The sequence below is a fragment of the Gossypium arboreum genome, chromosome 5 (assembly GCF_025698485.1).
Source record: "Gossypium arboreum isolate Shixiya-1 chromosome 5, ASM2569848v2, whole genome shotgun sequence".
Lineage (NCBI taxonomy): Eukaryota > Viridiplantae > Streptophyta > Magnoliopsida > Malvales > Malvaceae > Gossypium > Gossypium arboreum.
The window spans coordinates 85,168,031-85,182,294 of NC_069074.1; the positions used below are offsets into that span (position 1 = coordinate 85,168,031).

At 26.9% G+C, this 14,264-nt stretch overlaps 1 protein-coding gene across 1 annotated transcript; it reads left to right on the plus strand.

The window, feature by feature from the left end:
• Window positions 1–6,403: 6,403 nt before the first annotated feature.
• LOC108452923 (protein RICE SALT SENSITIVE 3-like) lies at window positions 6,404–9,260 on the plus strand. Its single transcript, XM_017750723.2, has 7 exons — window positions 6,404–6,794; window positions 6,913–6,963; window positions 7,074–7,205; window positions 7,367–7,472; window positions 7,664–7,705; window positions 7,834–7,890; window positions 8,380–9,260. Exons 1-7 carry the CDS (start codon window positions 6,664–6,666, stop codon window positions 8,917–8,919), a joined length of 1,059 nt encoding a protein of 352 aa, XP_017606212.1. The 5' UTR covers window positions 6,404–6,663; the 3' UTR covers window positions 8,920–9,260.
• Window positions 9,261–14,264: the final 5,004 nt, after the last annotated feature.

Here is a 14,264-nt window from a genome sequence, read left to right on the forward strand (position 1 = left end):
TGTATCGAGTTGTGAAGAGAATATGAAAAACTTAGTCGTTAAAAACATTTTTTATATACAACGTGAAAATAATACGTATGCAAAAATATATTAAAATATAAGTAAAACAAATTGTTAGTATATAAAATTATTTAAAAAAATAGATAATCATTCCATTTTTGGTTCAATCGGTTTTAAATTGATTCTATCATTGGTTCAATTGATTTATGAATCAACCCATCCAATTCTTTTTATCAGATTGATACCTTGATTAATTTTTTCTATCCAATCATTCTGATCAAATTTTGAAAATAGTGTAAATATCTTTGGATGGGATGAATGTTATTCCGTGAAAATTGTTGATATAAAAATTAGTTACTAAATATTGTAAAACATATTGCACTTTTAAGGAAAATTTAAAATTCAAATTTTAAAGATAATATTATTAGAAAAGATAATTACAAACTCGTAACCTAAACTTTAAAACAAACCTAAAAAATACCAAAAAAAAAAATATTTTCTAAAGCTAGCGGTCCAAACATTGACTATGAAATGAGTGACCCCTTTACCACAATGTGCCCACAGGTTCATTCAAATAAAATATAATAAAACAAGTTCTATTTTTTTAAAGTAAACAGAATTTTTAGCAAAAGAAGTTACTATTACAGATTGAATTTGAATTTACAAAGATTTTTTTTTATCTAAATCAGTGTGTCAATTGTTAGTAATAATGATTAATTTTTTTGTCATAAGTATTTTCTAAAAAGTTATGATTCGAGTCTCAAGACTCAATATCAAACCTATGAATGTGATGGGCTTACACTACCTCAAGATCCAACCAAGCTATCAATTGTTAAGCTGAAAAGATTAGTTAACTTGCAACAAATATTTGTATGGGATCCAAGCATTTATGAATTAATATGTCTTCATAGCATTCGAATATTTATCTCTTAGCTTCGAAAATCACTTTAAATCACTCGACTTCAAGTTCGAGAACTCAAGTTATGACCGTTTTAGTGAAGACTACGCGAGCAGAATTTTTGGACAAGATTATTATATGAAATTACAAGTTTTGGGCTTTTAATTTTAGATTAAATCATATTGGATTCAGGTTTTAGGCTTAATTTTTATTATTTATGAGCCCAATATTGCATTTTTAGATTGTGGGGATAATCATTAAACTTTTTCTTGTCAAGTTTTCTGTCTTCGAGGGGAAATTAGAGCTTCTTGAAGGGGTTGTGAATTCTTCGTGTTTCCGAGGCTTTTTAGACTTCCACACACCACGTTCCATCTTTTCCATCTATCTTCTTTATTCTATTTTGTTCCTGTTTAATTATTAAAATCTTTGATTTATTCAATTTTTTTTTTTTCATCTTAACTATTTTTTAATATTTTTTTTATCTGTCTTGGATTCGTTTGCATTTTAGATTTGTGTTAAAATCCAAGTTTATTTTTAAATATCTAGATTTCTAAGTCAAATTTGCGACTTGAACAAACTTACGATCCTCTTCCGTATTCATCCACACTCGTTTCTTTATCAAGTTAAATGACTAGTTATGAAATGTGCTCCATTCCAATGGACCAAGATCGAACTCCAACTTTATAATTAAGATAGAAAGTAAACAATCACCACACTACATTCCATGATTACAAGAATTTATCATTTTTATTCATAGTTTCATATCCATATATACATTCAACTAATGCAAATATTATAGACATCAATGTTAAAAGTTTATCGAACGCGTTTTAATATTTTTGGCCCATTCCGATAAATAATGAAAAAAGTGACTAATTTCCATAAATAAAATAAAAAATAGACTTTTATTGGTAAAATGGTTCCTCTTAAGTAAAAGTAAAAAAATCAAATTTCATTTTAATACTAAAAAACCCTTTGCTCCAAATGATTATTTCTCAAAAAGAAAAACAACTCCAAATGATTAATACATATGAAAAATCCGTACTTTTATTTGTATTTATATATTTCCAAAGAAAGAAGGTTTTCCAGTGCATGCACCTAAATCCTCATAATACAACAACTACAACAATAATCAACTTTCTTTTTCTTTTTTCTTTTTTTATAGTTACGAATTAGGTTGGAAAAATTAAAAAAGTTATCAACTACAACTCAAACTTAAAATTTAGAAGGATTTAAAAATAATATTAAGTTTGAAAAAAATAAGTATGTTTTAAATACGAATCGAATTTGGGTAAATATAATGTTAATATCATGTTCAAGTTTGACCCTTGAACACCTCTAATCAGAGGCGTATCCAGGAGAGTTGGCAGGAGTCCCGCCCTCCCTAAAATGAAAATTTATTGTTTTGACCCTTTAAAAATTATAGAGATATAGACTATTAAAATTAAAATTTCATTTCGCCTCTCTAAAAATTTCTTTGGCTTCACACCTGCCTCTAATGACCATCATTTACTTTTATTATTAAAAATTAAATTATGACACACTCATAACCTAAATAAAAAACATGTTATAAAAATGACTTTAATTAAAATGATAAAATTAAGATTTTAAGATTTTAATATTTTAATTCAAATCGACTACGTGTGAGTTTTTTATAAATTTATTAAGAATTTAAATATATTTTATAAAATTTATATAAAAATATAAAATGACAAAAGCAACATAATAATAATTTTTACTTCTAAATAAAAGTGTTTTTCTTTAATATTTTCTTAACTGAGTCCATATTCAATTAATTAGCAATATTAACTCATCCAATATTTTAATAATACTTTCCTTTTCAGACTTGTAAAGATGTTGGCCAAATAAGATTGGATCACAGCTAGATTTTTTTATTTTGGGTTTGAAATTTTAATTTATTATTTAAAATAACATTAAAAATATTTTTTATAATTAAATTTATATAAAATGTCTCTATTTATTAAATATGAATTCCAATGACTAGTTTAAATATTGTTGAATTTTTAAAATATATTTTATTTTTATAGAAAAGATATATTGAATTTTAAATTTTCATCCTCGAAACATATAAATCCATACATTATGGACATTTTAGAAAGAAATTTGTTTTTATATAAAAAATCATAACATTTTTAATATTTTGGGGTGGTGTGAGTGATTGTAAGCAAAGGGAATATTTTTAGGCAGTTAAAATGAGATTAATAGGAAGTTTTGTCTTAATTGGTTGATTAAATTTATCTTAATTGATTAATTTTTTAAACAATCTCATTATAAGTTATGATTATAGTTCTACCCCAACTCATAAATAAGAGGATAATACGTTTCAACGCACTTAAACCCACATACCTTATATTGGTAACAATAACCATACCAATAGAACTTAAGGCTCAACCCACCTCGCAATTAGATCTTTAATACATTATATTATCATGACCAAATATAGAAGAGATTTTAGGTGAATTGTATATTGCAAATTAAAGGGTTTTCAATTTACTAAAATAAGTTGACAATTAACTTATAAAAATACTATTTTAAAGGTTTTTTCTCACCTATATTTAGGGTTTTATTTGGACTTTTTGCTTGTGGTTACATCATTTAGTTTGGCCAACTTGACTTTTTATTTTATTTTTCTCATAATTTTTTAATGTATAAATTCTTTTTCTTCATGCTTTTATCATTTTCCTTAAAAAATTATATTTGATAGAAATATATATGATATTAAAGTCAAGTGGTTGAAAAACTGAGTCTAAAATGGTGCAAATAAATAATTATATATATATATTTTTCAAATGAAAAAAGTATAATTCAAGTTGTGTACCGTAATAAAAGACTTCTATTGAAATAAAATATCGATAGACATTAATCTCAAATTCAATCCTCAAACAAGTCTTTCTCTTTACCTTATAAAATGTTATTCAATTATGAAAAAATATATTATGTTTGTTGGTTGAGTTTATGTTTTAATTATCCGAAAAATATATATGATATGAAATTGAGGATCATGAGGAGTGAGGGTGTTTCATAACATTTGAAAAGTATGAAAATACTATATTAGAATATGAATTGAGTCTTAGTTCGATTGGTATGAGTATTGGTGTCAATGCAGGAAGACGTGGCTTTGAATGTGTTGAAGCGCATTATCCTCCTATTTATAGGTTGGGGAGGAACCATGAGTAATTCTAGACATTATGTAAATAAAAAAAATGGTAAAAGATGAAAGTGGTGATACAAAATCAGGTAAAATTTCAACACCAGCTCGCTTGCTATTTCTTACTCTTTAAATTCGTGTTCATTATCAAGTCTTAACGGAAAATTTATAAACAATCAAAATTTTTGAGTCAATTACGTGACGTCACATATCAAGTTGAAATTATCATGTGATAAAACCAAAACTATCATGGTAAAAATGATAACATCATATATGTGTTATTATTTAATTAATTTAAAATAATTAAGAGATAAATATTAAAATTTATAGTTAGTAATTAAAAATAAAATAACAAAGTGATAATATCAAATGATTATTTTATCTGTAATGAATTAAATTAACAAGAGACAAAAATAAATAAATAAAAATTAAATTCTTGCAACAATCAAATGTAGTAGTTAAATTCTATAAGAAATCTATTTTATTCATATAATTAACACTACAAAAAGGGTCACCCTAAGCCATTTTGGATCCACAAATTCAAAGAACTTAAAAAATCTCTGCAGAATTCTCTAAAGAAGTCGAGGAACCTGAAGAACGCCGCATCAATTTTGAAAAAAAGTTGCCTTCCAATTCAATTTAACCATGGAGAAGAAGCCAAAAACCATTTTTGAAGAAAACCACCATTCAATCCAAATCAACTAAATAAAAGAGGTCCAAACTCGTGCCAAGAACATATTACCATGACACTTGAAGCAATCCAAATCCATCCAAGATCAAGTCAAAAGATCTTTGAATTGAAATCAATCTACGGAAAAGAATCAAAGGATATTTTTTTTTGTATTCTAGAAATTTTTACTAACATATTTTATATATTTTAAAATTTTATTCAATTAATATCATTAAATTAAATGACATCAAACTTAATTTGAATATAAAATTAAATAATAGTGATATAAACAATGACAACAAGTTGGATTACTTGAATCAATTAATTTCGAATCTAAAATTTATTTATTATAAATTAATTATTCGTGTATTACTATTATTCATCATATATTCAAATATAAAAAATTTAAACATTTAATGCCACAAAATTTAAATTTATATACACTAAAAATATAATTTAATACAGTAAACACTCTGACCATTAAATTAATATACGAGTTGGAATTGCGTAGGATATATTCCTACTACGGAAGAAATCCAGAAAGTTTCAAAATTAGGGGTATGGATTAGGGTTGGTGAGTTAAATTAAGGTAAAAAATGTCTGAGGAGATATTAAGTGGGACCCATTAAAAGATACGGTCGTGGGGTTAGGGCGAGGGGTGGGGCGGTCAATGCGGAACCCCTTTGGATTATTTATTTCAATAATAACTTTCATGAAACATCTTTGTAAGATTCAAACACTTTGTATCTCGTACCACTTTGGAATCTTCAATCTTCATCAAACCCATCATAATTTTATGATTTTTTTTTTCAATTTTTTACATTTATTCCATTCCTTTCTTTCTAAGAAAAAGGGTTTTTTATTTATAATTTTTACTCAATTTATGTCACCTTTTAATAGTTAATTTTATATTTTGAATAAATTATATTATTTAAAAATTATTTAAATTTTTTGGTAGAAAACAATACATTAGATAAAATCATAATCAAGAAAAAATAGAGATATTACGATATCTTTCCAATAAATTCATGATCGAAGCTGTGAAGATTTAAATAAATATATCAAATAACTACTTTTATTAGTATATTTAATCATGTGATCAACAATACCATTAAGAGTTCTCGAATATGTCGAATACAAATCTCTCATTTTTACGTAAAACTTGATGTAATAGTCGCAATTTTACTAAACGACTACTAGCTCCTCCACCAGACAAAAGTAATTCAATCAACAAAGCATTATTACACTCAACTTCAACTTTCCAACATCACTCTTGTTTCAACTTTAAAAACTGACTCGTTACCAAAACTCATCGCATAGCCCCATAATCAATTTTTTTCTTTAAAAACTAATAAATATATATAATAAAAAATTTATCAATCAATTAAAATTTATTTTTATATTTTTATACATGTTTTATTGCTCCCATTAATTATATATATTAATTTAGTAATCAATTGTATATTAGAATTTATCATAACGAGTAAAAGTTATATATATTTTATTTTTATTAAAAATAGATAAATTAATTCATAAGTTCGATTATAAGACAACCGTCCTCTTATATTAATAATTTTACTATTTAATTTAACATTAATAAAATAATTTATTTATTTTTCTAATAAATAAAACAAAAATATAATCTAATCTTAATATATCAACTGGTGTTATTTATAAATTTATATACAAATTAAGTAGTTTTGAATCAAAAGTTACACTGTTTGTGTCTTTGAGAGAGGGAAAAAAAAAAAAGGAAAGAAAGAGGTTTGCTTTGTGGTTTCTGATAATCTTGAAAGGCAGCAGCTTTTTTTTAAACGAGCTTAAAAACCAAGAGAAAGTAGCAAAAGGGGGCAGCCAGCAACAGCAACAGAAGTAGCAGATAGCACTAGCAGCCATTGTTGTTTTCAAAGAGAAAAAAAGAAAAAGATGGTGGGCTCAGGTTCAGTTGATAGGAGCAAAGAAGCTGTGGGGATGATGGCCCTTCATGAAGCACTTAGAACTGTTTGTCTCAACTCAGACTGGACTTACTCTGTTTTCTGGACCATCCGTCCTCGCCCGTATATCTTCCCTTTTTCCCTTTTTAAAAAATCTTTGTATTTATATCTTCATCACTTACTAAAAGTTTCAATCTTTTGTTTGACTTAATGGGTTTTCTTCTTCGTTTTTGGTGTGTAGGAGAGTGAGAGGTGGTAATGGTTGCAAGGTTGGAGATGATAACGGCAGCTTGTAAGTTTTCTTCTTTTCTTGCTGTTTGTTTCCTGGGAAAAAGTAACAGAGGAAAATGAGGATAGTTTTTTATTCCATGACATGGGTTTTTCTTAATTTGTGATTTAAAGGATGTTGATGTGGGAAGATGGATTTTGCAAAGGAAGGGTTACAACAGAATGTTTGGAAGAGATTGAAGGAGAAGATCCAGTGAGGAAAGCTTTCAGCAAAATGTCTATTCAGTTATATAATTATGGAGAAGGGTGGGTACTGGGTAGGTGTTTTCATTATAATAAACATATATACATATATTCAATTCAATCACTCATTGATCTCTCTCTAAATAAATGGAAATCTATGTATATCTATATATATATATGTATGTATATGTTTTGTGGTGTTTGATTTTGATATGTTGAAACAGGTTAATGGGGAAAGTTGCATCAGATAAGTGTCATAAATGGGTATTCAAAGAACCAACTGAATGTGAACCCAATATCTCCAATTATTGGCAAAGTTCTTTTGATGCTGTAATTCTTTTAAGCCTTGCTCTTTAATTTCAATTATTTTCCACCATAAAACTATGTTACTCCGACTCAGGATGCATACTCGTATCTAACACTCAAAACCGAGCCCATAAGTTCGAGTAACCTCCTCGAAATACCTGAGTCCAAGAAACTATGATTTAATCTGCCCTTTTTGTTGTTTGTTTGAATTGCAGCTTCCTCCTGAATGGACTGATCAATTTGATTCAGGCATTCAGGTCAGCAAAAATGAAGCTTTCCAATTTCTATTTTATATTTTTTTGGTTTTTTGCCATTTTTGTTTGTCTAATGATTAAGATTTTAATGATTTCTTGTTTTTTCTTTTTTCAAATTTTTTCTTGAGCAGACTATTGCTGTTATTCAAGCTGGCCATGGTCTTCTACAGTTGGGTTCTTGCAAGATTGTGAGTCTGATATGAAAATTCTTTTATTTATCAATTCTTTAGTTGATTATAGCGTTCTTCGCTTTTTGATGTTGAATTTCGAGATTAGAAGTCCGGTCTTTTGATCTCATTGTGTGAATCCTCTAGACACCTTTGAATCTCTTGGATATCAGTCTAGTTTCTAATATGAAAATTTCATGATTACTCGTTGTTTGGTTGATTGTAGAGTAGCTTTTCAAAATGTAATTTCTGGGTTTTTTTCGACTTTTCGTGGTTGGTTTTCGTTATTGAAGTTTGGTCTTTTGATCTCATTGAGATTTCTGTGAATCCTCAGATTCATGAAGACTTGCTTTTGAATCTCTTGAACGTCAGTCTGATTTTTGATATGAAATTTTATGATTACTAGTTGCTTAGTTGATCATAAAGTAGCTCTTCATGTAATTACATCCGTGTATTTTCACGGTCGATTTTCGGGATTGAAATTTGGGTTTTATTTTATGTGAATCTCAGATACCTGAAGACCTTCATTTTGTGCTAAGAATGAGGCATACCTTTGAATCTCTTGGGTATCAATCTGGTTTCTATCTGTCCCAGTTGTTTTCATCCAACAGAAACGGTCCGTCTTTATCGACGATTTCTTCAAAGCAGGCTGCCGTTCCAACCCGTCCACCTCCACTCTTCAACTGGAACCAGAGACCACTTCCGCCAGCAACTAATCCGATGCTTGCTTCACCTAATTTTCAGAACCCGGCTAGACTTGGTTTTCCACAACCCAAAGACGAAACCCACATGTTTCTACTACCTCGTTCGTCTGAAACCCGAATGGAAGACATGATGGTTGAGCATGAAAACGACATCAAATGGCCTAATGGCTTGAGCTTCTTCAGTGCTCTCACCGGACGAACCGAAGATGCCAAGCTTTTATTCAATTCCGAGAGTTTAGGAAACAAACAGGAAACAAACCACCACTCGCTTATACTCAAAGGAAAAGACTCAAACCATAACACAGATGTCGGCGCAAACCCGAACGAGTTCTTGAGCTTAGATTGAGCTTGGATAGTCATCCAGATAATACAAGGATGAAAAACAAGTTTTAGAAATGCTTTCAGTTGCCGGCTAGAACGATGATGTTTTTGTAATCAACTTTGGCCGACCATCATCAGCACCGAACCGGCGAGTATCGGAACTCCGAGGCCAGGATGTACAATGATGTCATGGAAACTTTCTTGGAATGAAATGTATTAGGATTGTGGTAGAGGACATAGGTGTTTCTTTTTTATGTTCTTTTATGAATGTCTCTTAAAGCCACTAAACTCAACTTTCTAATCATTTGTTGTAGTTTATCCTTAATATAAGTCCTTTTTAAATAGACCTTCAATTTTGTGATAGAATATCACTTTATATATATACACGCGGTTTTGATCATATATGTCTTTTTTTATTTCTCTTTTATTTATAAATAGGAGAATAATAAGTTTTAATATACTCAATTTACGTTTTTTATATTAACAGCAATATCAATCGATATTATTTAAAGTTTTACTAGAATCTCTATTATTATTATTATTTGGAAAGAGAATAAAATCTAAATTATACAAACTATAAAGTATATTTTTTGTAATATTCTCTTTTTGTATAATGCTAATTTAGATTTTATTAGAATTCTTCAAAATTTTATGAATTTTTGTTTTTCTTTTTTTTTTCATAATTATAATTTAAAACATACACATTCTTATAATTTTAGAATAGAATTTATGAGAATATATATATATATATATATATGAGTTTTTATAATATTTTATAATTTGATTTTTAAAAGTACAAAACTAACATTTTAGCTATGGTTTAAGGGTTGAATTAGTTATTAGCGAGGAGAAGGAGGGCAAGTAGTGAATCTTTCTCCTTAAAATGGAAAACTTTTACTTTACAATTTCCAAAATTCATAAAATCATAAATAAGTATATAGTAAAATTATAATTTAATCCCAAAAATATTAGAATTTTGATTTAATCATTTTAAAAATTATAATTTTATGTAATCCAAATCTTAATATAACTCTCAAAAATTTCCTCGAGTGTCGAAATTTTCATTAAATTTTATTTTTTGAGTCTCGTATTCGATCCATGAGATTATAATTACGATCATTCATGCAATAATAATTTAAAATTAGAAATTGAGTTGTGGGTTTAAATCTCATTCTAAAGGAAGTTGACCATGCATAGAAAGTCCCATTTTTATTTTTAATTTAATTCTTTAAATTAGAATCCACTCTCTAAACATATAAAAATATAAAAGTTCAAGAATAATAAAAAATTGAAAACTTGAAGAATTTGAAATTCAATTTAGCCAATTTTGCAAGGACTTAAAGTGAACACGTAAACATACACTTTAAAAGACTATAATAAAAATAATGGCATTAAAAAATCACAAAATTAAATATTATAGTGATATGTAAAAAAAAAAAAGTGTGAAATTGTTAGGATTGGGGAATCATCAGCCCAAGTGACCAATAAGGTTTGGATCTCCGACTTGGAAGAAGAATGTTCCCCTACCGGCATAGTCAATTGAGAACCTTACGGGAACGTTAGATGTTCGCAAAGATAGCTTGGGCGAAGAGCCCGCGAGGGGAGCTTGCGTAAGCCTTGTAGGAACGATGTCGCGAGAGGAGAGCTCGGGTAAGCCTCGCAGGGACAAGGAATGTTAGTACCATTGCCCAAAGGCCGAGACAAATAATAGTAGCAGTAGGAATATGTATAAATACCTCTTGTATTTCCCTTAATACGATATGATAAAACATTATTCAACAGAAATAATTTATATTTCTAAATGGTATAGAAAATAATTGTATAAAATAATATTTAAATTCTAAATGCAACCTTTTATTGAATTAAATTGTGTGATCTTAAATAGTCAATTAAGTTATTGTCTAGGAGAATGTGAGTTCAAGCACGTTGAAACGCAATTATCTTCTATTAATTTATTGTCTTCTATTAATTTATTGCACCATAAATTTACTCGTATAATATTTGAAAAATAGTAAAATTAGAACAATATAATATATTATATTATGAAATAAAATATACTAAAAATTAAATTGATATTTCCGAGTAGAGTTTAAAAAAATCATCGATATTTGTTTAATATTTATAAAATTTTCACGCTGAAAGAGCTTTATAAGATTCCCCAACTGTGTTATGTTAATCAACTCACGTGATCCTATCATTTATTTAATACCGCCTCTATTATTAGTTGTTTGAAGATCTGTATTAGATCTAACACAGATTCCAATGGCCTTTAAATATAACAATTGTTTGACCATCTTGGATGTAACATTGACTAATTACGAGCTGTTGTGTAATAATTGTTCACTTTATCTTTTAATTATATAATTAAGGGTTCGTTATTTGTTTATAAGATTAGATCATATTTTATAATCAGTCATTTATTCTTTTAAAAATATATCGAACGAGAAAAATAATTATTATGATTAGAGGCGAATATAGGGGTTGGCGGTGCCCGTCCCTCTAATATGAAAATTTTTTTGACCCTTTAGAAAATTTTAAAATTTTAAATTAGTAAAAATAAAATTATACTTTGACCCTCTAAAACAATAAAATTTTAATTTAATTCTTTAAAATTATAAATATATAGACTACTAAAATTAAATTTTATTTTAATTTCTCTAAAAAAATTTTTAACTTCGCCTCGATTATTATTGACGATAAATATGGTGGTATCAAATACAAACCTTTTAATGATTTTTATTTAAGAAAGAAAGGCTACAAGTTCCAACCCAACCATACTTTTTGACAGAAAATAATATGAATTAATCATTGAAACAAAATAGTTAAAAGCAATTTAATAAAATAATATAATAATTAAGAATAATTCGTAATATCCTAAATATATTTATAAATTAGTAATTATGAAAAAATCTTGATTTTTAATTTTAATTTTTTGTTAGAAATAAAATAAAATAAGTAATGTATCATATGGTTCAAATTATTAATAATAACATATAAAATATGTATGATATTTATATAAAATAGATTAAATTAAATAAATTAGATTAAGAATAATAAATGAATACAATTATTTATTATGGTATTGTCGTTAATCAAGAATTGGTGTCAATTTAATTTGTGACACCTACTCAATTAACAACATTATTAAAATAGAAATTACATTGCATGCATATGCATGTGGAAACTACATATTTATAACATAGGGTTGTATTTAAAAATAACATACAAAAATAATAGAACATATGGTTTAAAACTAATCAATAATAATACATGAAGAATATAACAGTTTTGAGTTAGTGTTGAGTTAATCTGCGACACCAACTCAATTAATAACATTATTAATATATACAATTGATAGAGGTAATAAAGTGTGAATAATGAAATTCATTCACAAAAAAATTTTGAATAATAAAATCGAAATGTATAAAAAATAATTAGAGTGAACTGCACCATTAGCCATCAAACTATGGGTAAGTTATCGTTTTGGTCACTTAACTAAAAAAAGTAACAATTTTGTCACTAAACTATTCAAGTTTTCATTTAAGTCATTGAACTATTCAAAAGTTTTTATTTAATTCATTGGGTTGTTAAGTTTTTGTTTTTTTTTCTTTTTAAGTTCCGCCAGCAAGCTCGAAACGATGATTCGACGATCAGTATGGTGGACCAATACTCATAGACGAGTAGAAGAACATATTTTAGATCCAAGTTGATCTGGTGGTCAGTGTCAGAGATCAGAGAAAAAACTGTTTGAATTTTGGTTCGTAGATTTGTGATATCCAAAGTTGTTTCATAAAAAAAATAAAATTTAAAAGAGAAGGGAAAAAAGAATTTTTGACGTGTGCATGCAGTGTAAACAGAAAAAGTCATATAACATCGATTTTAACAGCGTAGTGACTTAAATAAAAACTTTTGAATAATTCAATGACCAAATAATAAATTTTTTATTAAGTGACCAAAATGAAAACTTACTCTAGTTTAGTAACTAATGGTGTAGTTTACCCAAAATAGTAAAATAAAATTTTGGTTTAGTAGTAAATTCTTAAATTTACTAATGCAATTGACGTGGGTCCAAATCCCACCATATGTATTTTTTATTGTTTTAAAATAAAATGACTAAAATACCATTGAATAATATAACTTATTTTTAATAAGAAATGAAATTTTAGTAATTTCCTTAACCTAATTGGTGCTCGATTGACTCGTGATACAAACTTAATCGGGGTTTAAGTAATAGTATAAATTAATTATTTTGGGTGCTTTTTCTTGGAAATTTGGTCTATCATGTTTCACACACTTTAGTTTCTCTCGATTTTCTAGAAGGGTAAGCTATATTAGTAGTTGTCTAACAACTAGTAAATATTTTTTGGTTACCCAACTATTAGTAAATTTTAAGTAAAATTTAATGTTTTGTAAGTAAAATTTTAAATTTAAATCTTATGAATAAAAAAAACAATGAGGAAAATTTTGCCCACAAAGCTTAATGATGAAATACATTTGAAAATCCATACATTTATTTAGCTAAATATTCAAATTGGGGTTTTTTTTAGGAATTGTTCACATAAAAGTTAAACCTTTCAAAATATTCATATAAAGGTCGAACTTTTACAAAAGCGCTTAAATGAAAGTCAAACTTTTCAAAGTGCACAAACAAGGGCCAAAACTTTTTGAAAGTAATCAAATAAGGGCTTCTCAAATATCATATATTAGGTATCAATTTTTTTATTTTCTTTTATTTTAAATAATATTTGATTCAATTGTCATGTATTTTATTCTAAATACATTAGAGTTTACGTAATTTTAACTCAAATTAAGTTAAAAAGCATGAAAAATCCCTGTTTAAACTTTTTTTAATAAAGGTTAAGACTTTATATCAGCGTTTTGAAAAGTATAACCCTTATACAAGCAAACCTAATTCAAACATTTAAATCATTTACTTATATATATATATATATATATATATATACATACACCAAAGAAAGAAGGTTTTCAAGTGCATGCACCTAAAACCTCATAATACAAGAATTACTGCAACAATAAACTATCTTTTCTATTTTATAATTGGGAATTAGGTTGGAAAAATAGAAAAGATTGAACTTTAATTTTGAAGGTGGGGTGTATGATTATCATCTACTTCTATTCTTAGATTATAGTGCACACATAATGGTGAAAGAATGTAAATAATATATTTTAGAAAAAATTATAAAAATTTAATGAAATTTTGGTTAAATTAGTAAAATGAGAAATTTTGATGTCTTAAATTTAAATTTATTTTATGTTTAAATAAATATTTTGTAAATTTACATAAATTATAGAAATACGAAAATACTATTATAATAATATTTGTTACTTTTAAATTATAAGAATGATTTT

Excerpts from the sequence above, each read along its gene's own strand:
- LOC108452923 (XM_017750723.2), top strand. The coding sequence starts at position 6,664 with ATGGTGGGCTCAGGTTCAGTTGATAGGAGCAAAGAAGCTGTGGGGATG. Across the intron at positions 6,795-6,912 it reads TGGACCATCCGTCCTCGCCC|GAGAGTGAGAGGTGGTAATG; the intron begins GTATATCTTCCC and ends TTTGGTGTGTAG. Across the intron at positions 7,891-8,379 it reads AGTTGGGTTCTTGCAAGATT|ATACCTGAAGACCTTCATTT; the intron begins GTGAGTCTGATA and ends TGTGAATCTCAG.